We start from the raw sequence: 23,500 nt of genomic DNA on the forward strand, positions 1-23,500 counted from the left end.
AAATGGCAAAATGGCATGGTTCCTCCCCCCAACCCCCTTACTTTAAGACAGGGTCTCACTCTGCAGCTTTGGATGGCCTGGAACTTGATGTATAGACCAGGCTGGCCTCATAGTCACAGAGATCCACCTGTTTCTGCTTCCCCAGTGCTGGGATTAAGGGTCTTGTCTGCCCTTAACAGAATTATCTTTAAGCTTAAAAAACAAAAAACAAAACAAAACAAAAAAAACCTGACCAGCTCCTAATTAGAAAGCACCCTCCCTACAAAGTCACACATCATTATATCCGTCCTGTATAGCCTTCTGTGAAGAGCTCAAGATCACTTAGCAGATTGGGAACGAGAAAAAACAGAACTTCCCCAGTTTTGAACACTGGTTCTGAACTGACTGCTCATGACCTCCACTCAGAGCCACAGATCTGCAGGTCGGGTGCCAGGGAATACTGCTTCTGACCCATCATCCCCCCATGGCTCCAGTGGGTCTGCAGAATCTCCTCTGCCATTTCCAAAAATGTGACTGGAATAGAATACTGGAGTCAAGTTTTACACAAATAATAGAACTCCCAGAAGTGAAAGAGAGAGACATGAAAGAGAGATGTGTGGAAAGGTAAGGGAGCCTGTGAACCAGGGCCCAAATGTGACCACAGTTTCTTTCTGGCCATTCCTTGACATGGCCTGACTTCTGGTGGCCTGATATACTCCTGTAAAGGCCAAATAATAATATTATATGCTGTGCACAAACCACTCTTTATTTATCCAGTCAACCACAGAGACCACAGAGACCCACTTTTTATGGTACAACAGAAACACCCAGGACCTCATGAATCCTAAAGTCCCAGAAGACGGGGTTAGAGGCAAGCGATCTGGTTGGGACAAACAGATCCCCAGGCCAGGACCCTTGGGGACCTGTTACTGTGTCTTACTGTCCTCTGAATGCTGCAGAAGTGGGGGTCATCCTTATAATGACCAGGACACATATCCTAACCTGAGAAGACCTCATTTGAGGTCTCCCTTGGTTCTTCTCTTCTTGTCACCACAGTGAGAATTTCTCATGCAAATAAAGTCAGTGCGCCTGACGCCTGTACTGTCGCCTTGTGAGTTTACGTTTACTTTGAAGCCAAGCAATAATAAAAAGTCATTACTGGGTATAATAGCCTTAGTGATGGAGAATTTGGCACCTCTCTCCATTGGAAATCACCCTGGGATTGTTATCATTAAGAGGAGAGATGTACCTGTTGTACACTGGGATCATATCTTAACCAATTGAGTTCTTGCTATTAAAAATCAGAAGTGCTATTAAAATTTTGTTACTGTTAGCTTTGTGAAAAAAATGTATCTTTGCACAAATAAAAAGACAACTGCTTTTTAATACCACTGTGTTCTCAGATGATGTTTACTACTGCCTTTCCAGTCAGTGAGAGCAGAATGCTTCAGTTAAATTTGATGCAAACCAATAGCTCTTCATTCTTTTTATTAGAAAGATTTGGGCCTGCAGAAGGCTGGGGACCAGGAGCCCTGAGCAGCCTCCACTGGCTTCAGCATCAGGAGCTGTGACAAGTCCCTCAGAGTGCCCTGGTCTGGGAGAGACTAAACTCTGGATGCTGAGGGATGCCTTTGTTCTCAGGCATGTGGCTCACAGTCCACGAGTGTCTTTTGGTCTGTACATAGGCACTGCCTTTTCTTCATTTTTTCCAGTCTTTTTCAGTCTGCCTGGCAGGCTTAGCCCACTCCACCCTGTGCCAATCCATCCACACTTGCAAAGTGTCATGAAGATGGTGGCCACTCACTCTCCACCCCTGCCTGATACTTTATTGATCTTTGCCTTTCCATGCTACCACTTCCCAGGTGTAGGTGCATCGATGGACTGATTCGTTTTGTTTTTGCTTTTTGTTTTTAGAGACAGGGTTTCACGGTGTAGCCCTGGCTGTCCTGGAACTGGCTGTGTAGACCAGGCTAGCCTTGAACTCAGAGATCCACCTGCTTCTGCCTCCCAAGTGCTGCTGAGATTAAGGACATGTGCTGCCACTGCCTGGCTGACATGGATGGATTTTTGGTAACTAGATAATTACCATATCCATTCATGATTTCAACAAAATGCCAAAAGGCTTTTTGTTACCATTTTTAAGTGTGTGGGTTTAAGTTGAAATATCACATGACAGTTGGCAGTTTGTTGACTACAGCTGCATGGCTGTGTGCTCTGTAATGTCAGAGCCTGTCACTCAGACTGATGTCAGTAAAGCTTTTCATAGTGTACAACTTACACAACTGCCCCACATATCCCTAAATCTTTACACACCAACAAGACAAGACACTGGAGGAGGAAGACTAGGGAGGGACATGTGGAAAACAGTGTCCAAGACGCTGTCATCTGTTGGAGTCACACAACCAAAGCCAAGTTCTTGGACTCTGGTTTGTACTGTTCTGCCAGGGCCTAAGGTATACAAGGACAGGTCCATGGCAGCTGGAGAAATGGCTTCTCACTGTACCCAGGACACACCGATGTCTGTGGGAACAAGCAGCATGGGAATATGAAGGGGCAGGCTCGGCTGTGGTCTCACAGGCAGATGGGGGCTCTGGGCCACAGCATGGTGATACCCCTCACTCAGTATCTCTCCTTCCCCAGGACACCTGCCATGATTGGCTGCTCATTTGTGGTGGACAGGGAGTACTTCGGGGACATTGGCCTGCTGGACCCAGGCATGGAGGTGTACGGCGCAGAGAACATTGAATTGGGAATGCGGGTGAGTAGGCACAGGGCTGGCATGCTCTGGGGAGTGGAGGTGGGTCTGAGGCCCTAAGCTGCTTGGAAGATTTTGTTAACCCAGCTAAGCTGAAGGCCCAGTGGGAGTCCTTGCCAGCGCTTTTAAAAGTGAAGAGCTGCCTGTGAGCCGATCAAAGCAGATGGAGCTCGTGTGTCTGTTAATGCTCCAAACTGTCATTTCCTGTGTGATGCGCACTGGCTGGTGGGGTTACCTGGGAAAGTCTCATCCTTAGAGCAGGGGGCCCAGGTGGACACAGTGGGGAAAATGTTAGATACAGCTCAACATACCTACCGCCTCGGTTAGAGGGGGAAGGCAGAGCATCCACAGAAGGTGCCAGTTCCTCTGTGGAGGGAGCATGGGAACGGCCTGAAGTGGAGGTGACCGGCAGAACTGGGCACAGGGGCCTTGCTGCAGAGCATGGACCTTGACGTCAAGCAGAGAGGTTGTGGAGTGGAGATTAAGCAGCCATGAGCCCTTGTGCAATCCCTGTGAGTCAGATGTGGGCACAGCCCTTACCCTGGGCCTTTTCCTCCGTATCCCTAGGGCACTTGGAATCATTAGCAACAGACACGCTGAACGCCTCGTAGCTGGATTTTACGGCTACAGAGGGAGCGAGAGAGGATGGCTGGCCTTCCCACATCCTGCCTTCTAGAGAAGGAAATGACTAGAGAAAAGAAAGAGTGTCCCTCCGAGGGGAAGACAGAGTAGGAAATGAAGCAGGGAGGTGGTGGGGGCACTACCCACAATGAAGACGTTTAGGGAAACACTCCAGTGAGCCACAGGATCCTAGACAGCGAGGCAGGATGTGGCAGGCAAGGACTGGCCAGCACAAGGCTCTGAGGCAGCATGGGTGCTCCCAAGGTTTGTGTGGCCTTACCTCTGAGATGGGACGGTACACGCCCAGTCCATGAAGTGGGACATGGAGCACTCCAAGGCTCCTGATATCTTCTCCCAGGATCCCTCTGACTTGCAGGATGGAAGAGGATAGACAGAGAGGACATAGCTGAGAGAAGAATTGAGAAGGAGATGGAGGTGGTGGGCAGAGGAGGGAGCGGTGAAAAGCGGCTTCCCTGCCATATTGCTCTTGTGCATCTAGAAGGACAGAGGGCCAGGCGGTGGTGGCACACGCCTTTAATCCCAGCACTTGGGAGGCAGAGGCAGGTGGATCTCTGTGAGTTTGAGGCCAGCCTGGGCTACAGAATAAGTTCCAGGAAAGACGCAAAGCTGCACAGAGAAACCCTGTCTCGAAAAAACAAAACCAACCAACCAAACAAACAAACAACAAAAACAAATGGGCTGGGGATTTAGCTCAGTGGTAGAGTGCTTGCCTAGCAAGCACAAGGCCCTGGGTTCGATCCTCAGCTAAAAAAAAAAAAAAAACAAAAATAGAAGGACAGAGGTGTCTCAGAGGTGTTGGGGCTGACTGCGGGTGCATCCCACAGATCCTGAAGTCCCTTCCAAGCTCAGCATCCATGCAGTCCTGTCACTCTGAGAAAGACCTCGCTGCAGCCTAAGGCCAAGCCAGAAGGGCCTGGGACTCAGCCTTATCCCAAGCTTCAGTTCCGAGTGTTTTGTAGAGAAAACGGTTGTCCAATGCTTTGTTTTATCCTGAAAAAGAAAAAAAAAATCAGGTTGGATTTGGAGACTGGCAGTCAGGGTTCTGCTTATGCTGGTAAGGCTCGGGGCAGGCAGAGGCTGTGTGTGGCAGGCCTATGCTAGGCTCTTGGCCTCCTGGAGGACAAAGAAGACTCGGATGAAAACTTGAGGTCGATTTAGAATTTAGCAGAAAAAAAAAACAGTGACAGGTAAGCAGTGAACTTCACAGCTGTTGGAGAATGGAGAAGATAAGCAGGCGTGGAAGTCAAGGTCAGCCATACGGTGGCAGGCAGCCAGGCTGTGAGGATGGAAACTTTAGAAAGTGTTCAGGGAAGCCCAAAGCCTGCATTAGGGAGTTGAAATGCATAGTTAGGCTCTGACCAGCATCCCAGATAAAAAGAAGAAAGGGAATCGATGAATCTTTTCGAGTTGGAATGCACAAAGGTGGACGAACCCAGGAGAACCCCAGGCTCATAGGGAGTGCACTAAGGGGCTGAAACTCTGGGAAGGAATGTCCCTTTCATTGAGAAATCTCTCTGCACACTTAAAGAGGAAGAAAAGTCTTTACCAAAGCGACAGGCCAACAGGACTATCGGCCAAACACAAGCTGGTTGCTAATAGAAGACTTTACTTAGTAAAACTAAGGCTCATGCATTTTACAGACGCTGTCATCCTTAAATCTCTTTTAGGTCCTGGCCCCAGGTCACACTTGGAACAATTTAAACAGAGACAGGAAAGAGACTGCAAGTCTGGCCACTCGGGCAGATGGGAGATTCTGATAGCAATGATATTGCCAGAATAATTTCTTAAGTGCACCAGTGTTGTTCTTTTCAAATAATTGTTACCTAGGTTCATCTTGCCCGCCTTGCAGATTTATGCTTTTCTCAAGAAGAGAACTGGGGACTTTCTGGCAGGCCAGGAATGAACACTGGTTGTGGCTCAGCACTGCCCCCTTGAGCATGTCAGAGGCACGTTCTTTGGGCATGAGTCTTAGTGAACATTTACATCCTAGTGTTGTAAATTTGGTTATCTCTAACAAGCCTGGCTAGCATACTACTTATCTTTGGGGCATTTGGGGGTCAACACCCCCTTAACTAAATTCTACTTTGTGTAATTTTATGTCTCCTAAACAAATTATTAACAAATACTTTATAACAGTAATTCTGTTGAGTTTTCTTCTACATCAGGAAAAGTATATGATCTTAAAGTGAATCCACTTTCCTAGGGGTGGTCCTGCCCTGCTCTGCAGAATTAACCATTAAGGGACAAGACAAGGGCATAGCTCCACCCAGAGATAGATCTGATTCTTTGCAGAGACCTGCACACAGAATTCAAGAGGGGGCAGTCACTGGTGCGTATGCCACATGCCCCTCATGTGTACGGCACACAAGTGAGCCTAATGTATATGTTCTATTTTTATTTTTGACTGCATTTATGGCAGCTTTCATTGAAACAGACAGTTTCAGCCAAATAAAATAAGTCATAGAAGAAGGAAGAAAGGGTAAGGGCAGAGAAGGGAAGGGATGGGCTAACACAGCATCCTTACAAAACCCTGTGGAGCTGGGCAGGAAGAAGGCCAGCATTCCTCTGAGCCAGGCCACTGCCAAGAAGCTCTGCTTCCCTGCCCCACCCTAAGGCTGAGCCCCAGATCCTCTGTTTTCATTGTTAAAGATTGGAGTCTGAATTCCAAAGGCCCCTGCAGGGATAAACTCTACTTATCCAGGGAACCCCCAAACCAGGAACCTACTGGACAGGTTTCTCTAGCTCTGGCCTATGGAGAGGAAACAAAGTGACCTGCCTCCCCCCTCCCCACCCCCATCTCCACCCTCACCCCCACACCACCAAGGACCCAGTTTGATCCCTCTGGCACCTGTGTGGCTCCAGGTCCCTTTAACTGTGGGGGCAGCCCCTTGCTGAGGTACTTTTTCTTAGAGAATCCACAGGAATCTCTGGTCTTCCCTAGCATTGTCTCTAAATCCATGTAAGATGGGTCCTCCAAGAGCCCTCCCTGTGGTGTGGTTCCAGAAATTTCTAGGGAACAGGCATCTCTGCAGTCAGTAGCGATCACAGAAACTGTTTTGCCTAGATCAGTGTTGATCTATCTGACCCTTCTGGCTATGCTCCTGTTATATGGGTGGACAAAGGGGGCTTGCAAATAGAGAGAGTCAGGGCACCCTGGAATTTGGGCAGCTGCAGTCCGTCACCATCCCCACTCATAGTGCCTGGGTGCTCTGGAAACAAACAAGGAGTCAGGACCAATCCAAGCTAGAGAGAACAGAAGATGGGTGTGCGCGCGCGCGCGCGCGCGCGCGTGTGTGTGTGTGTGTGTGTGTGTGTGTGTGTGTGTGTGTGTGTGTGTGCACGCGGCCGTGGTAACAAGCCATCACGGCTGGCTGGCACTTTACAGGGTGCCTGTGGCTTAGACTGGAAGGGGACAGAGTGGCTCTTGGGGACAGCCTGTGGGGTGAGGGGCATGGTCTTCTACATTTCTTCATTCTTTAAGCAGGTGGATGTAGAGTGGCTTTCTCAGGAGAGAAAGCTGTTACTGGGGACTTGGAAATAAAAACAAAGGCAGTCAGGAGCAAGCAGGGCAGGTGACCAGGTCTGGAACCCATCTCCATGATGACTCAGGAGAGCTGGCTTTTTTTTGCCATCTTCAGTGAGGGCAGCTGCCATGCCCAGGCCTTGGGATCTTGGTGGACTCACATGCTGTATCCCAGGACTCTGCACAGACCTCGAGTCTTGGTCATCTCTTCTCATTGCTGTGACCGAATACCAAATAAAAACAACTTACAGGAAGAAAGGTTTATTTTGGCCTGTGGCTTGAAAATGCAGCCTATCACGGCAGGGAAATCACAGCACCAGGAGCGTGGGGCAGCTGATCCCATGCGTCCATCCATGGTCCGGAAGTGGAGAGAGAGATGGACGCTTGGTGCTCAGTCACTTTCTCTTCTATTCAGCCCGGGCCCTCAGCTGATGGGATGGTGCTGCCCACATTCAAGGTGGGTTGTCCCTCCTCAGTTAACCCAGTCCAGAAACTTCCTCACAGATGGGCCCAGAGGTTTTTGGGGTTTTGTTGTCGTTGTTTTGTGTGTGTGTGTGTGTGTGTGTGTGTGTGTGTGTGCGCGTGCATGCGTGTTGATTCTGTCTTATCGAGTTGACAATCTAGATTAACCATCACACACACACACACACACACACACACACACACACACACACACACACACGTCCCAGAGCCTACCCCACTGGATGACTGATGCCTCCACCTGTCCAGGAGCCATGCCCCCACCCACTGTGAGAACTCGGATGTGGCCATGGTGTCTCCGAGAACCTATTGTCCTGTCACGGCTAATGTATTCATGGGCTCTGGTGTGGTTGACCGCTGAGGCTGAGAGATACGTAACACCTCATAATTGAAATGTTTGTCTAACCTTAAACTGCAGGGCCGAATTGCTCTGGACTCTCCAGATGGAGGCTTGTTGCCCTGGGCCTTAACTACCAGCAGCCCGATCACTTAGCAGCTTCTGTGATCCTCGGCTTCTGGCCGAGGTATCTAGTGGCAGCAGACAGCTGCAGAGCAGCTGAAAGTGTCACCTTCTGGTGATACAGCTCCCAAGAAAGCCTTGGGGCCGGGGCCCTTTGGCCTAGAGGGACAAGAGTCACAGCCCTCGAGCCTTGGGTGTCAGGATCTTTTAGCTCTTAAGGCTTGTAGCTCTCTGCGGTTCTTCCAGCAACTGCGGCCCATGCTTCTCGTCTATGGCTCTCTTTTTTTCTTCCTTTTTCCAGTCTCAACTCCACCTGCTCTCACTTGCCTGCTACCTCTGCTCCCCTCTCTCGTTTCTGTCACTTGGGCCCTGTCCCTCCAGGGAAGTCTTGCTGAGCTGCCTCTCCTGTCCCATGACCACAGTCTTGTCTTCATGTTGCCAGCTCGGCCTGTTGCTATCACATCCAGGGGACAGCAGAGGAGGGATTCTCCCAGGGACTCACAAAGTGAGTTGAACAGCTTGCTTTTATAGCCAGGAAGTGTGTGTGGCCAGGGTGTTTGTTCCAATTAACCGCGGTCCTTTGTACCAGTTGAGGGACTTGTGTTTACTCCAGTCGTGGCAAAACTCCTCTTGCACCAGCCGTGTCCTGTGCAAATGGATGATGATGTCTGCGCCTATCACAGTCCTTCTGTAACCACTGAGCCATCTCTCCAGCCCCTAGAACACACTTCCTGAAAGGGGCTCTACAGAATAAGAGACCCTGTTCTTCATCCTTCCTTGTAAAAATCAGTTCCAAGGCTTAGGCCAGTCCCCATGGGATGGGCCCTGGCCAGCCGTGATTCTCTGTGTAGGACGGAAAGCATGTCCCGCTCTGCAAGCTGCAGGCAGTTTGCTATGCAGGAGCAAGCGCTTGAGTTTCCCCTCTGCAGCTGGCTTTCCAGACCAGACTTGGTTAGATTTCGTCCTGACCTTTATTAAACCTAATGGACGAGACAGAATCATTTCCCCCTAATTGGCTCCAGGACTTTCCTCATTAGGGGACGTGCAGATGGCATCCCCACAATCACAGGGATGAAAATCGACCTCGGGACCACAGAGTTTCTCTAATTGAGTTGAGTTGATTAGAAAGGCTGTGTGGGCCATTGTATTAATCACAGGTCAGTGATGGCGGGAACGGGGAACGGCTGGCAGAGCGTGGGCCTGTGGCTGCAAACCAGCATCCTGAACAGGTACACACCCCAAAGCCTCTACGCTGCAGTCTCTCTACCAGGGACACTTTACCCCACAGGCCTCGCAGCTTGGCTGGCTCCCCCTGTTCCTTCCCGTCTCTCTGTTCAGATGTCATCCCCAGAGTCTCCCATTTTCCCAGCCTTCCTCTTGGAAATCCCTCAGCCCATGGTGGCACCAAGGACCTTCAGACTTGGGAGAATGCAAATGCTCTACACTGAGCTGTGTCTCCAGGCCTTGTGAGAACAGAATTCTAGTCAAAGAGGAAGGAGAGGAGGCAGGAAGTTGAAACTGAGCAGTTAATTTGATGATCACTAACAAGGCGTGCGTCTGAGGATGAGATTTGAGGCCCAAGAGCATGTCTGCTCTGAGTCCAAGGCGAGGAGGGCTAGGAGAGCACCTTGGAGTTGTGTGTCAGATCTGAGGTCATTGCCGCACTGACGCTACTCACATTGGGGTGTCTCAGAGGGTGGCCTAGAAGGAGCCTGCTTCCAACTTGTTAACTGCAGCAGGCTGCCAAGGGCTTTCCAGGAGCACTGGCCACACATCCCAAGCAACTCTACTGCTCAGGCAGCAGAGCTAGCCTGGACCACACTATGGCTGACACGCAGCTGCCCTCATCATGGAGAATGCCTGTGTGAGGCAGGGCAGAGGGGTCCCTTGCTTTCTGGGTGTTGGACAGGGGTGACCCCAAGCCGCCAAGCCTCCTTACCTGCCAGTTGTCAACACGTCGACAAGCCCCAGCTGTGGGAAGCAGGCGTTGCCTCGGGGAAGAGGATGGCGCGTAGCCGCTGCCTCAGGCATGGAAGCAGCGTCATGGGCACTGTGTCTTCTGAGAACCCCAAGACTTGCATTCAGGCTTGCCTGTGCTTGCTCATATGCTGCACCACTGTCTCAGCCTCAGTTTCCCCATGCATTGTAGAGGAGCACATGAGAACCAACTCCTGGGGCCGTGTGAGTATTAAGTGTGGTGGGAGCTGACGGTGGCTGTGGCAGGCGCTTGCCCACTTTCTTACCCACTGTTTTATTCCCTTTATGAAATCGTGATGTGTAGGGCTGGAGAGATGGCTCAGAGGTTAAGAGCACTGACTACTCTACCAGAGGTCCTGAGTTCAATTCCCAGCAACCACATGGTGGCTCACAGCCACCTGTAATGAGATCTGGTGCCCTCTTCTGACATCAGCTCCCGTGTGGTTGGCAAGCCCCTTCCTGCTGTACCTGGCCTTCCTCTGGGCACGGGGCTTTTCCTGGTGTTTTCTGGAGGGACAACTGGAAGCTGGCAGCCCTTTAAACACCGTTTCCACCCTAAGAGCGTGGTCAGCGTGCAGTGAGTGCTTGTAAAGAAGTGAGGTCCTGTTACACACTGTTGTAAAACAGAGGTCCCTCCATCCTTCTTTACAAGGACAGCAGCCCCTGTTATGTACTCTCTCTCTGTGTGCATGCAAGTGTGTGTTGGTATGTATGCATAGGGGTCAGTGTGTGCTATGTGTGTTGGTGTGTGAGTGGTATGTACATATATGTGTGTGTGTGTGTGTGTGTGTGTGTGTGTGTGTATGTGGTATGTGTGTGTGTTGGTGTGTATATGTGTGTGTCCATATATATGTCGTGTCTATTTTGAGCTTCCTACTTTCAGCCATTCCCTCATTGTTTTATAAAATACTTTACGTCTAGCAACTGAATGTGTCCTCATTATCCGTCTAGAATTTCCTTGGCTATCCTCTCGTTTTCACTCCTATGTCATGGTTTGAAAATGAAATGTCCCCCCACAGGTTTGTATACTGAGGGCTTGGTCCCCAGCTGTCCAGGAGGCGGGACCATGCTGGAGGAAGCAGGTCACAGGACACAGACCCTTGGCAGGAGGCACAGCTGCCCTGGGCTCCTTCCCGTGTCTCCCTGTCCATGAGGCAGTCAGCACGGCTCCCACCTTGCTGCTCAGCCTCACCTCAGGCCCACAGCCATGGAGGCATTGCAACGTCTGAGGCCATGGGTGGTGACTGTACTTCTCCTTGAAGTTACTTCTCTCGGGCATTGTCATTGTGTCGGTGACACTTGGCAGTGGTTAAAAATAATCCCATTGTGTCGGGCGTGGTGACACATACTTTCAATCCCAGCACTGGGGAGGCAGAGGCAGAAGGATCTCTGTGAATTTGAGATTCTGGTCCACAAAGAGAGTTCAAGGACAGCCAGGGTTGTTACACAGAGAAACTCTGCCCTGAAAAACAAGCAAAACAATCCCATTGCATCTGTTGTGATTGAGTTCATGTGATGTCATGTGTTTGTGTGTGTCACAGAACACTATTTTGATGGAAGTGGGAGGACTGGCGTAGGACAAAAGGGGATTGGCCAGAGTTCTCCAGAGAAACAGACCAGCAAGACCCAGGTAGACCTAGAAACCAGCTCACAGTTGTGGATGCTGAGAAACCACAAGGTCTGTGTCTGCACCAGGATCTGGGGATCTAAGGGTACAAGACCCAGTTCAAAATGTTGACATGATGCAATCAGTCCCAGGGACAGGCCGAGAGCGAGCTCCTCCCCCAGTCTGCATCTTCTCTGGCCTACTCACCATGCCGGCGTGTTGTAGCTCTTACCCAGTACACTCCAAACAACACTTGGTCGAACACCCCGTTCCTGGGCAGAGAGAGGGCAACATAAAAAATGAGCCACTTGCTCGCTCAGCTTGAGATGATCGTGGAGATTTGCCGGATAGCTGGGGAGAGCTAAACATAATCGAAATGACTGGAGCAAGCCTGTGCTTGGGAACCAGAGTGTGAAATTCATTCTTACTGCAGAACCGCAGATGGTGAGGGGCTTCGGTGTTTGTTTGCTGAGGAAGCAAGCTACTCTGCTTTCTGCTGGGATCGTGTGTTTGCTTACAGTACCAGAGGCTGCGTGTGTTCTCGTCACGTCACTGTGACTAAAGCACCCGCCAGCAACTGCTTACATGAGGAAACATTTATTTGGGTGTGCGATTTTAGAGTCTCAGTCCCCCATGGCTGGGAAGGTGTGGCCGCAGAAGCAGGTGTGTCTGTGATGGCGGGAACCTGAGGTGGGTGCTCACATCATGGCTGATGGGAAGCAGAGTGCAGCAGGAAGCAGGCTTTACTCCTAGTGACTGACTTGCTGTAGCCCAGTTCCTTCTCTTAGTATTTTCACAGGCTATCAAGACAGCACCACACACTGGGAAGAAAGTATCTAAAAGTGAGCCTGGGTCGGGGGTGGGGGCTTCAATTCAGTTGCCATTGGGTAACTATAGGTTGTCTGGCAAGCTGGGCTAGGGAGGTGGTTGAGTCCCTACCCAGAGCGCTGAGTGGGGTAGATAGGATCCAAATCCACAGTCATACAACGTGGAAGAGAAATCAGACATGACAGGAAATCCCAAAGGGGAGGCAGCCTCTTGCCCAAGACCTGGTGGATACAGCCCATAGTTCATGACTCCTTCTTAGAACCTTCCTCTAACAAACCCAGTGTCCAGACTTGAGTGGACCAGGTGTCCTCCCATGGTATGCTGGGTTACCTGGCATGTCAAGTGGCCCTCTCGGCCTCTCACCAGGTCCAATCCTCTCACCCCAGGTGTGGCAGTGTGGCGGCAGCATGGAGGTACTCCCCTGCTCCCGAGTAGCCCACATTGAGCGCACCAAGAAGCCATACAACAACGACATTGACTACTATGCCAAACGTAACGCGCTGAGGGCTGCCGAGGTGTGGATGGACGATTTCAAGTCCCACGTGTACATGGCCTGGAATATTCCTATGACGGTAAGGCGGGGTACCGGGAGGGGTGGACAGATCCAGGGAAGCTCGAAGACCCTGGGGAGGGAATTGAAGTAAGGGACTCTGGAACACAGGGCCACATCTGGGCAGCCTCCCCTGCATGGTGGGTCCTGTAGGAAAGGGCTTCTTCTCACTGGACCAGCCACAGTGACCACACCCTTCCCCTCACCATAGGTAACTGTTCCAGGCTACAAGTGGCCACCAAAGGTTGTAAGTAAAGGTCCGCTAAGCCTCACCCCAGTGTTCTTTCTCCAGCTGGTCCAGCCTCTTGGAAACAGACTCCCTTTTTTTCCATTGTCCCATAGTCAGAACCAGGTCTTATATCCTGATTCAGGGCACATGTGTGCTTTCTTGCATTTATACATTCATTTTAAATGGTTCTCATTCTGCAGCTCCAGTTGGCCTCTTCCTCCTTTGTGCTGGGATCACAGATGTGCCTCACCACACCTGGCCTACTTAACCTTTCTAAATGTCTCTCTTCATCCTCTTAAATTGGCTCATTGCCACTAAGGCAGCACACCTGGCATTTGGATAATCATGTGGACCAGACTGACCAGACCACCCTCATCCCTTACCACCCTGCTGAAATGCACAGGACTGACCACCTTAACCCAGGACCTGCAAGGCCCCCTTCCAGGCTTCCCTCCAGCCTCATGGATCAGGACCCCAATAGAGACAAAAGCCTAAGGATTCCATTGTCTGTACCACAGGGTGATTTGGAGAATATACAACTGTATCTCTGTTGACATTGGAAAGGAACATAGGAATCACAGCCAGTCCCGGGCCACACGTGAGGCTCACCAGCCCCAGAGCCTCTCAGTCAAGCTGGAGGGAAGCATGTCCCTCATGTGATTTGCCTTTGTATGGCCTGTGATCCTAGGGTCAGTCAGAAGTACTCCAACTAACTTAATCCTCAAAATAAGGCAATACATATATCTAGTATCACTTGTAAGTCGGGAAACTGAGGCATAGTGAGGGTAAGAGACTGTTCCATGGCCACATGTGAAAAGTGACAGGACTCAAACCAGCCCAGGCCTGAGCCTGCTCTACCCTTAGACCTATGGGGAGATGGTGCTTCAGCAGGCCCTGGATGGGGCAGAAGTTCCCAAGCCACCTGATGGCTCAGGGCCCACACAGGGTTCTAGGCCCCACAGCAACTCAAGCTCCACAATTCACTGGAAAGACCTCGAACTCAGCAGAGTTGCTGTGTCTGCACAGCCCGGGTGGAGACACATGAATTCACAGAACCCACGATCCCCTCCTGAGCCTTCCGAGCGCTAACACATAACATCCTACCAAGTGTGGTTGCCCTGTAGCTCACTGAGCTTCTGTGTCTGGGGCTCAGTCATGGTGACAACCCCCCAGAAGTCAAACTGAGTCCAGGGCCCCGTTATGAGTGTCGCTGAAGCGGAGGCACAGATCAGGCAGAAGAACAGTGCTCGGGTCTCTTCCCCAAAGCAGGGCAGGTGTGGACAGGCCAAGTCTGTCCCCACAGCCAGATCCCTCAGGAGGCCAAGATGAGGACATGGTGGCCCAAGGCTGCAACCAGGGCCACTCTTAAGGGTAGGGAACCCAGGTCCCTGGAATCCCTGACATGGAGAAAGACCTAACCCTAGGGTAGCATGGATCTGCGGCACTTACACTCTCCTGCATGCTTGTGCCCCACAGAACCCAGGAGTGGACTTCGGCGACGTGTCTGAGAGGCTGGCCCTGCGCCAGAAGTTAAAATGCCGCAGCTTTAAATGGTACCTGGAGAACGTGTACCCTGAGATGAGGGTCTACAACAACACCCTCACGTACGGAGAGGTACCGCCTCTGCACCAGGGCCCTGCTGGGGTGGTGGGCTTTCTGCCCAGCACCCCGGCACCTGTACCCCGGGATCCCGTACCCCAGCATCCCGTGTCCTAACACCAGAAGTCCACCTGCATAAGCGTGTATTCAAATGACATGGGTATGCTCGTGTTCGTGAGCAGCAACACTAGTGCGTTCACATGGAAACATACCTACACGTTCGCGTGTGGCAATATACCCAAGTGAGTGGGTCTTTGAGATGGCTCAGCAGGTGACGATGCTTGCTGCCAAGGCTGATGGCTTGAGTTTGATCCCTGGAACCTACATGGTAGGAGCAGACCAACTCCCCCAAGTTGTCCTCTGACTTCCACATGCACACCATGGCCAGTGCGCAGCCACACACAAAATAAACGCTAGGCAATTAATTAGTTTTTGTGTTTTTTTTTGAGGCAGTGTCTCTGGCTTTTCTGTAGACATCTCAGTGCATACCATACTGGTATCAGACTCACAGAGATCCTCCTGCTGGGATTAAAGCTGTGCAGCACTGTGTCTGGCAAAAATACATTTTTTTAAAAGAAATATACCCGAATAGATAGGCCTGTGTATATATATACACACACACACGTATAAACAGACATTCACACGTGTTTACACATGTGTATGCAGACATGCAATCACACACGTGCTGACATATGCATAAACTCGCATGCCCATCACACGTATTCACACATCTGCACACATCTGTGTATATATTCACATGCACTCATATCAAGACACATGAATGCATTATTAAACAGGAATGTGCATCCGTACATGTGTGAATACATGAGCTTTTGTATGTGCTCATTCACTCACGTGCATATACAGGCACACACACACACACACACACACACACACACACACACACACGAGTGCACACTGTCACTGTGTTCAACACTCACTTTCACCCATGTGCACAAGCTTCCAGCAAGCATGGACATGCACACATTGGTGCACACCACAGTGCATACATTATAAGCATGTGCAGAAGCGTGTGTACTTGAGTGCTGGCACACCAGCCGTACCGAGACCCATGTGTCACCCTGAGTTCCAGAGTGCACAGCTGCACACAGAGCCCTCTCTAAAGCCGGAGAAGGCACTGTGTTCCTACCTTGGCCCAAGTCTGGAATCAGGTGTCCCAGCACAGAACAGGCAGGAAGAGGGGAGGGCATCCCCAAAGACAGCATCTCCCTCCTGTCCCAGCTTCTCAACTGCATGAGGACAGTCCAGCTTCCCTGCAGGGAGGTGGTAGACATACTGCCCTGGGACAGCACCCAGGGTAGGGTCAAGGGGCCTGGTGGGCAGTCCTTGTAGACCCATCAATGCCTGGAGCTTCGTCACCCCTTAGTCAGGTGCAGACACTGGGCACGGAGCTTTCCCGGAAGTGCAGGTGGAAAGGGAAGCAACTGTTCTGTCTTTTGTGGTGTTCTTCCTACTTCTGCCTGCTGTAGGGTCCATACCCAACTCTAGATGCTGTGACCCTCGGATTTCTCCCGTCCTAGGGTCAGGCCCATGGGTCCTTTTCGGGGCTGTGTGCTCTGTGATTGACTTATTGCAAACTCCACGGCCTGAAACCCAGTGGGTTGAAACAGAACATAATTCTCCTAGGTCAGAGTGTGAGGTCACCACTGTTCCTGGGGGCTGCAGAGTGGGTGCCCTGTGCTTGTTACATAGAGATCAGCTGGCTGTTGGTTGGATCCTGTCACCCCTCCACCAGCTGGGGACTGGAGTGAGCATTCCAAGTGTGTGCTTTGGGAGAACCTGTTACTGTCTCCTGAGCTCAGTCAGGGCTATACACAGCCACTTTGACTGCAGTCCTTGGCCAAAGTGTATTAGAGGCAGAATAGTCTCTGCATCTGCACAGGAGGAAGATGCTAACCCAGGGATGTCCCCAAGCTAGTAACACAAGCCATTCTAGTGACCAAATCCAGCCTCCCCTGCTGGGGGCCAGCTAACTCTCCACACACTCACAGAACACGTCTATGTGACAAGCACAGTCGTCTCTTCCCAGGCTGCCTAGAGAGCCCCAGTTGCCTTACCCGTTCATCTTTTCCACCTCCTCTCCAGGCACCCTCACACACCATACCTGCTGCCCTGCCCCAGGCAGATGCCAATCCCCCAGGATTTTATCCCAAGGGAGGAATGTTGGATATAAACGTCATACCTGTCTCATTGCAAGCAGCCCACAGACAGCTACAACATGGCTGCCTCTGCTCCTTAGTGGGAGACAGGGTGGGAGAGTTCCTGGATGCTTTCCCTCAGGCCCCGGGACCCTCCTCAGTGACCTGCAGTTTCTCTGTTGCTTCTGGATCTAGGTGAGAAACAGCAAAGCCAGTGGCTATTGCTTGGACCAGGGGGCAGAAGACGATGACCGGGCCATCCTCTACCCCTGCCATGGCATGTCCTCACAGGTAGGCAGCACCTAGACCTCATAGTAAAGGGAGGGGTTGGGCATGGGACGGGGTCATGGAGAGTCCCTGTGATGTTGGGGAGAAGTTCAGAAGAGACTGGAGCAGTTTAGGACTCTGAAGGCAGCTGGTACCATTAAGTCAAATGGGCCTTGGCAAGACATGAACTGTCCCTATGCCTTGGTTTACTCATCAGTTAAATGGGACAGAGGCGGCATGTGTTTTCTTGGGTGGTCTTGTGGATTAATAGAAGTCATGGTGAGGTGTCACCTGGTCTAGATATGATGGAGGGAAAAATTTGTATTTTCCACTCCGTTCTTGTTAGGTGAGCCCTGCCTTGTGCTTGCGAGCCTGGATCACTCAGAGAAAGGATTGCCAGACTAAATGCCTCGTGCAGCTCAGGGCTAGTGTTGTTCATCCCTCTAGGTGGCTGCTCCCAGCCACAAGTGAATGCCATTCTATGCTGTCGATAATGACATCTCCCCAGCAAGTGCTGAGCTCGGGAGACCTATCTTCTCTGAGCCTGAGCCTCATTCATAAACATCCATCTGGGCAGACCTGGAGTTCTGTGAGCCCATGGGTTTGCTGCCTCCAACATGGACAGAGAGAGCCAGTGTCTGCTGGATGCTTCTTAATTTCAGGCTGCAAGGTGCCTGCTTTGACACAATGGCCCAGTGAGTGGGAGACTGCTGTCCTCCATGCCACCCACTGTGGTGGCTTCTGGGAGAGTTAAGCTTTCTGGACTGACCTCTCCCAGTGGGTTTTCAGCACGGTGGCCTCTGACTGGGGGCAAAAGGGGACATCGGTGGAGTTCTTAATGCTGCCCCTCCAGCCTCGTCAACACTTGTGGCTCAGCCCCTGGCTGGCACCTGGTCCAAGATGAGCAAACGTGTGCTAGTGGGGCCTGAGCACCTACAAGGTCACAGCAGCACCACGTTCTCCTACTAGAGAGGAAAGGTGTGGGCTGGGGTGTTGGTGAAAGCTGGGCATAGACAGGATAGGGTACCTTGACCTCGAGCCTCAGTTCTGTTCACCACTCCCGCTGTCTCCCCAGCTGGTGCGCTACAGTGCTGATGGGCTCCTGCAGCTGGGCCCCCTGGGCTCTACCGCCTTTCTGCCGGACTCCAAGTGTCTGGTAGATGACGGCCGGGGGCGCATGCCCGCCCTGAAGAAGTGTGAGGATGTAGCCAGGCCCACACAGAGGCTGTGGGACTTCACCCAGGTCAGTGGACGGGGCTAATAACAGCCCTGGGAAGTCAGACTTCATGGCTGTAGCAAATACCGAGAGAGACAGCTGAAGGGAAAGACTTACTTTGGTTCATGGTTTCGCGGGGTTCACCATAGCGGCAGAACAGGGCAGCTAAGATCGTGAAGGGAGGAAGGGAGGGAGCCTATACTGGCTGGCTTCCTCCTTTCCATCTGTTATTCCATCTGGACCCCCAGCCCGTGGGGTGTGTGCTGGCTGCCCTTGTCTAGTTACCTCTCTGCAAACACCTTCCCAGACACACCCAGAGGTATGCTTTACCACCCTAGGCACTTCTCAATCACATCGGGTTGATAGTCAAGATTGGTCACCTCATGTCCTGTGGCTCAGAAAGTTGTGAAGCTGGACTTGAGTTACACGGGAAGAGAGAGGCTCAGGCAGAGGAGAGCGTGAGACTAGCCCTGACCACTAGAGCTCCTCGGGGCTCTGAAGCTGACCATTGCCCTGCTGCCCCCTCAAGCCCCGTTCCTCTGGGTCTCTGGGCCCTGATCCAGGTCCAGCCCCCTTACCATCCCTTCCTGTATACCCCGATCCACTCAGCATTAGCCTCTACGGATCACCCATCCTCTGACTTTCTCCTGGCCCCTAGCCTCCAGGGTTCCCACACAGGGGATCCTTGGGAGTTGTTCCGTCACTCTGGGCAATTTGTGGGAAGAGGTGGGCTCTAGCTGCTCTGGCTGTAGGAATAAGCTGCTGCTGTTGTTTACTAAGCCACTGAGAGTCTAAGGTTCTCGGGAGGCTGGCCCGGTGGACAGGCAGGGCCAGCGTGGAAGAACATGCTAGAGATGGCTCCAAAGTCACCAGGCTTGAGCCAGGGCCCATGAATTTTGGGAACCACAGAGATACCAAATAATTAAGGGGACCAAAGGGCACCTAGAAAAAGGACAGTCTTGGAGGCCCTAGATATGTTCTTGGAACCTCTTCGAAACCCAGGGCATTGAGCAGAGCTGCTAGCCCGGCAGAAGCAGGAGGGGGAAATGCACATAATCCAAGGAGGCAGGTACCTAGGTCTCCATGGTGATAGTGCAAGAACCAGAGTGGGGCTTGGATCAGCCCTTGCCGGGAGTGCATCCTGGACTCCCTTCTGACTCTGTTTCTCCTGTCCTACAGAGTGGCCCCATCGTGAGCCGAGACACGGGCCGGTGTCTGGAGGTAGAGATGTCTAAAGATGCCAACTTTGGGCTGCGGTTGGTGGTGCAGCGCTGCTCGGGACAGAAGTGGATGATCCGAAACTGGATCAAACACACCAGGCACTGACCTCTGCCCCACCCCACCTCCACACACTCGGGCCCTCAGACTCTTGAGTATTCTAGCACTCAGAAGATCCTGGACTGGAGCCAGGATGGAAACTTCTCGCCCACCCCCACAGACCCAGAGCAACGTGGGCCCTGCACACCTCAGGGCTGGGCCCTGTCACCTGGGACAGCAGAGGAGGCCTGGGAGCAGCAGCTTCAGTCTGAGTTAGGAACCAGACTTTCCTGGAACAGGCAGCTCTGCCTGAGGGAGGACATCTGAGGACAGCGCACACCCATGCCAAATCACGTGCCTTTTCTACAGTGTTCCCCAACTGACTGCGAGGACAGCCTCCACGCATGTGCTAAGTCCCTGTACATAACCCACATGGAAAGAAACTCAGCTATTCAGTGCTGAGGACAGGTGCATCCTCATGCCAAGCACCCTGTCCTCCTAGCAGGTTCAGGCCTCCCAGCCCAGCTGCCCCTCGCTCACCCGCTCAACCTCACCATAATGGAAGGCAAACTCAGAGGGTGGCCCCTTGTGCTCTGGTAACAAAGCAATGGGAAGAGATCACATGGATAGACAGACCTAAGTGAACAACACCTCTGCACCTTTCTTCCTGAGGACCAGGTTGGCAGTCGTGGGGCATGGGTCTCAGCCTGGGAAGTGAGTCTCTTGTTGTTCTGCCATTTCTGCAGTGGGCATCATCAAATGATCCCTCCGGCCCCTCACTTGTTTTATAAATAAAGTTTTATTGGCACACAGCCATACCTGTTGTCTGAGATCATCTGTGGCTACAGTGTTTGAGCTGCAGCACAGAGTGGAGGCCATGCTTCACGGCTAGCAAAGTCAAACACTCTTAATGTCTTGAATTTTAGGGGACGCTTCCAGATGTCTTTGCTAGGATGTGTCCACTCTTGTAGTCCAGGAGGGCTGGCCTCCCAATGTTGTTGCCCAGTTGGCGAGGGAGGAAGATAGGCATGGAGGCACTGGCCTTTGGAGTTGTTTGCCTCTGTTAATCACCCCTGGTGGTCAGAGCTGGAAAATGTGGCCTATCACTGGGCAGCTGCATTTTCAGCTGAAAGCCAGAGTTTCTAAGATAGAAGGCAGGAGAGTTGTATGAACATAGCCAATGTCTTCACAGACAGTGACCTCACGACACAGTGGCTCATCTTATTCTATTTGAAGTCACTGGCACCCATGAACGTTGACCAGTCACCACAGGCCGGGCAGCTGGAGGTAAGTGTGCTTGTGGTAAGGCTCTGGTTATGGCTACTACCCTAAACCCCCATTCCAGGGCTACCAAACTGGCCTTAGCAGCCATGCTTCCTAACTAAGAGCAGTGAGAGCAGCTTGTTCCTTGCTAGGAGGAAGTAGACTGAAAACTGGCTGTCCCTTAGCCCTCGTGACACATCAGAACTTACCGCTCTCTGCTGGCTACTGAAAGCAGCTAGCTCTGCCCACACAGAGGCCCTCTGACCCCTCTGCTGGTTTCAAAGAGGTAGAACTATGGGCCACTGTTGGCTCCCTGTGCCCTTCCATAGGGTCAGCAGGAAAGAGTGGTTTCTATACAGCAGAGCCCCCATCTGTCACAGCCCTGTCCACACCTATTTTAGCTGAGCAGTCCAAACTTCAGAGGGGCCATGGGCCTAGCAGTCCTTTTCCTAACAGGTTTCTTTCCAGGAGAGGAGCTGTCGCTACCTCCCCCTGCTCAGGACACCAGATTCAGGAAGGAAGCTGCTACAAGGGCCAGCAAACAGCAGGACACCTCCCACTGACCTGCTGTGAGCCAAGTTCCACAGTCCAGGCTCCGGACCTCTTGGAGGAAGAGTCCAGAGGTACACCACGATGCTCTCTTACTATGGGGGAGACACAAGACACATGTCCCTGTCCTCCTTCCAAAGCTGGGACCTCAGCACATCGCCCCTGAGTACCTCCCCTCCTGGAGCTGTGAGAAGCTGTGGGCTTCATTTTATCATTCTCAACAGGCGACCCTCACTACCCACCAACCACAGGAACACCTCCTTCTGGTCTAAATCTTCCCAGAGTTCTCATGGGAGGACAGGAAGAAGTCCACAGGTCTGATGTTCACCTGGTGGGGGGTTGATACTGGCATCATTTAGTGGCTAAACATAGCCCGTGCCTTCACCCAGCAAACATTGCAGGTTCATAGACATGGAACTGTCTTGGTGTGTACCCACTGGGCAAATTAGTAGTCAGGTGAGGTCACCACGCTATAGCCATATAGGATCTCACCAAAAAAATATTCTCAAACCTTGGCAAACCCCACACCTGTGTTCCTCAGCATCTTCCTGGCCTGTAGGGGATGGGGGTGGTGTGGGGGGTAAGGCAGGGGCCAAGGCATCCATGTCCCTGGGCTGAGGCTCTCCATCTGCTATGGCACAGGCATAGTAGAGCACCTGCTTTGTGAGGTACACTCATGTCTTACAGTCCTCACCTACTCACAAATGGGTACACACTTCTCCGACACCTACCTGCCCAGGAATGCTCAGGGACGGTTCAAGCCAAAGATGGAGAAAGAATGTGTGGGAGGGTCTGCTGTAGAGCTTAGCGCTTTATGGTTTTGCTGTTATCAGTACTGCCCATGGCCAGCAGGATGTGTTAGCATTTAGGCATCTGTACTGGCCTGCCCTTAGGGACCTGACAGGATATGTCCTCAGCTGCAGCCACTATGAGCACCCCCTATGCGTGTGTGCTACGTTTCCTTATAAAAGGCGGGCCTTGCCCACCTCCTGTCTCTTTCTCTTCCTTTGCTCTTGTCCCCAGGGACCAGTCTCTGCCCCCTTCTCTGCCCCTTCACTTCCCTCCCCTCAATAAACCTCCCATGTGGGCCCTGTTGGATGGTGTGACTCCTTCCCGCCATTTTTTAAAATTATAACAGGATGTACTTGCTTGTCTAGACCCTGTCTGTCCCAGAGACGTTCCCTGCTGGGACCAGCTTTCGAATCTTGAATTCATGGTGACATGTGGCATGCATGTGTTTTGATTCTTCAACCATAAATCTTGGGCTCAGAATAACATCTAATACCATTGTGAGCAGCACTAAAGCCAGCAAGAGAGGGGGAAAAGGAGGAAGAGAAGAAAAAGGACATCGTTTACACTGATGTGAGATTCAGTTCTCTATATCCATCGAAGTAGCATTGAGGACATCTGACCACACTTTATGGCTGGCTAAGCAGAGGCCCAGAGGAAGAGAATGACTGTGTATGAGGTGGCCACAGTCACAGGGAACATGGGGTACAGGTTTCCATGCTCTAACTGGGTTCCTTCCACCCTGCCTGGCTGCCTCACATACTTTCTCTCTCCCTCCCTCTCCCTCGCTCCCTCCCCCTCCTCTCTCTCTCTCTCTCTCTCCCCCTCTCTCTCAGGCCACAATCATGTTTTAAATAGTAATAATCAAACAAATAGAATTGAATAAGACTGAATGAGTCTGTTTCTTTCATTAATTCAATTATAAGTTGGCTGCACAGCCAGTGTAGAAGAATCCATGTCGTTTGGGCAGAAAACGGCTCATTTGTAGCCAGAGCTCTGGCTGCTCCAGGAGACAGAACTGGGAAGACTCCCAGGGGAGAGCCCTTACAACGCGCGCGGGGTGCTGCTATTCTCCTTCGCTCTTGGTAGATACAACGCATCGGAATGTGATGCTGCCTAATACAAATGTTCAGCTTGCCAGCCAAGATTCTCTGACAGCTCAGACTGGGTTTGGGATTGGGCCCCAGGGGGAGCAACCAGACTCAGGGCGAACACAAGGGACTAGCAGCGGCAAATCCCACCTGGCATCTGGCACTTAGGTGGCACCCAGGTGGCATGCAGGCTTCCCAGGGGGAATCTCTTGGTGCCCATCTTCTGCCCCGCAATCTGTACCTGTACCACACCCTTCGTCTCCCACAGGGACCAGCTCAAA

General features: G+C 51.8%; 1 protein-coding gene across 2 annotated transcripts in view; it reads left to right on the forward strand.

Annotated features, from left to right (window-relative positions):
• Galnt9 (polypeptide N-acetylgalactosaminyltransferase 9) overlaps positions 1–20,343 on the forward strand; it is a 71,112-nt gene extending 50,769 nt beyond the window's left edge. For both annotated transcript variants that reach the window (XM_052754877.1, XM_052754878.1), the window contains 6 exons: positions 2,620–2,737; positions 12,637–12,822; positions 14,506–14,643; positions 16,983–17,078; positions 18,130–18,297; positions 19,450–20,343. In XM_052754877.1, the coding sequence (XP_052610837.1) occupies positions 2,620–2,737; positions 12,637–12,822; positions 14,506–14,643; positions 16,983–17,078; positions 18,130–18,297; positions 19,450–19,596 (853 nt within the window). In that variant the 3' untranslated portion in view covers positions 19,597–20,343. The remainder of the gene's footprint in view (positions 1–2,619; positions 2,738–12,636; positions 12,823–14,505; positions 14,644–16,982; positions 17,079–18,129; positions 18,298–19,449) is intronic.
• Positions 20,344–23,500: the final 3,157 nt, after the last annotated feature.

This window comes from Peromyscus californicus, unplaced genomic scaffold (genome assembly GCF_007827085.1).
Source record: "Peromyscus californicus insignis strain IS unplaced genomic scaffold, ASM782708v3 Scaffold_2__1_contigs__length_46816999, whole genome shotgun sequence".
NCBI classification, from domain to species: Eukaryota; Metazoa; Chordata; class Mammalia; order Rodentia; family Cricetidae; genus Peromyscus; species Peromyscus californicus.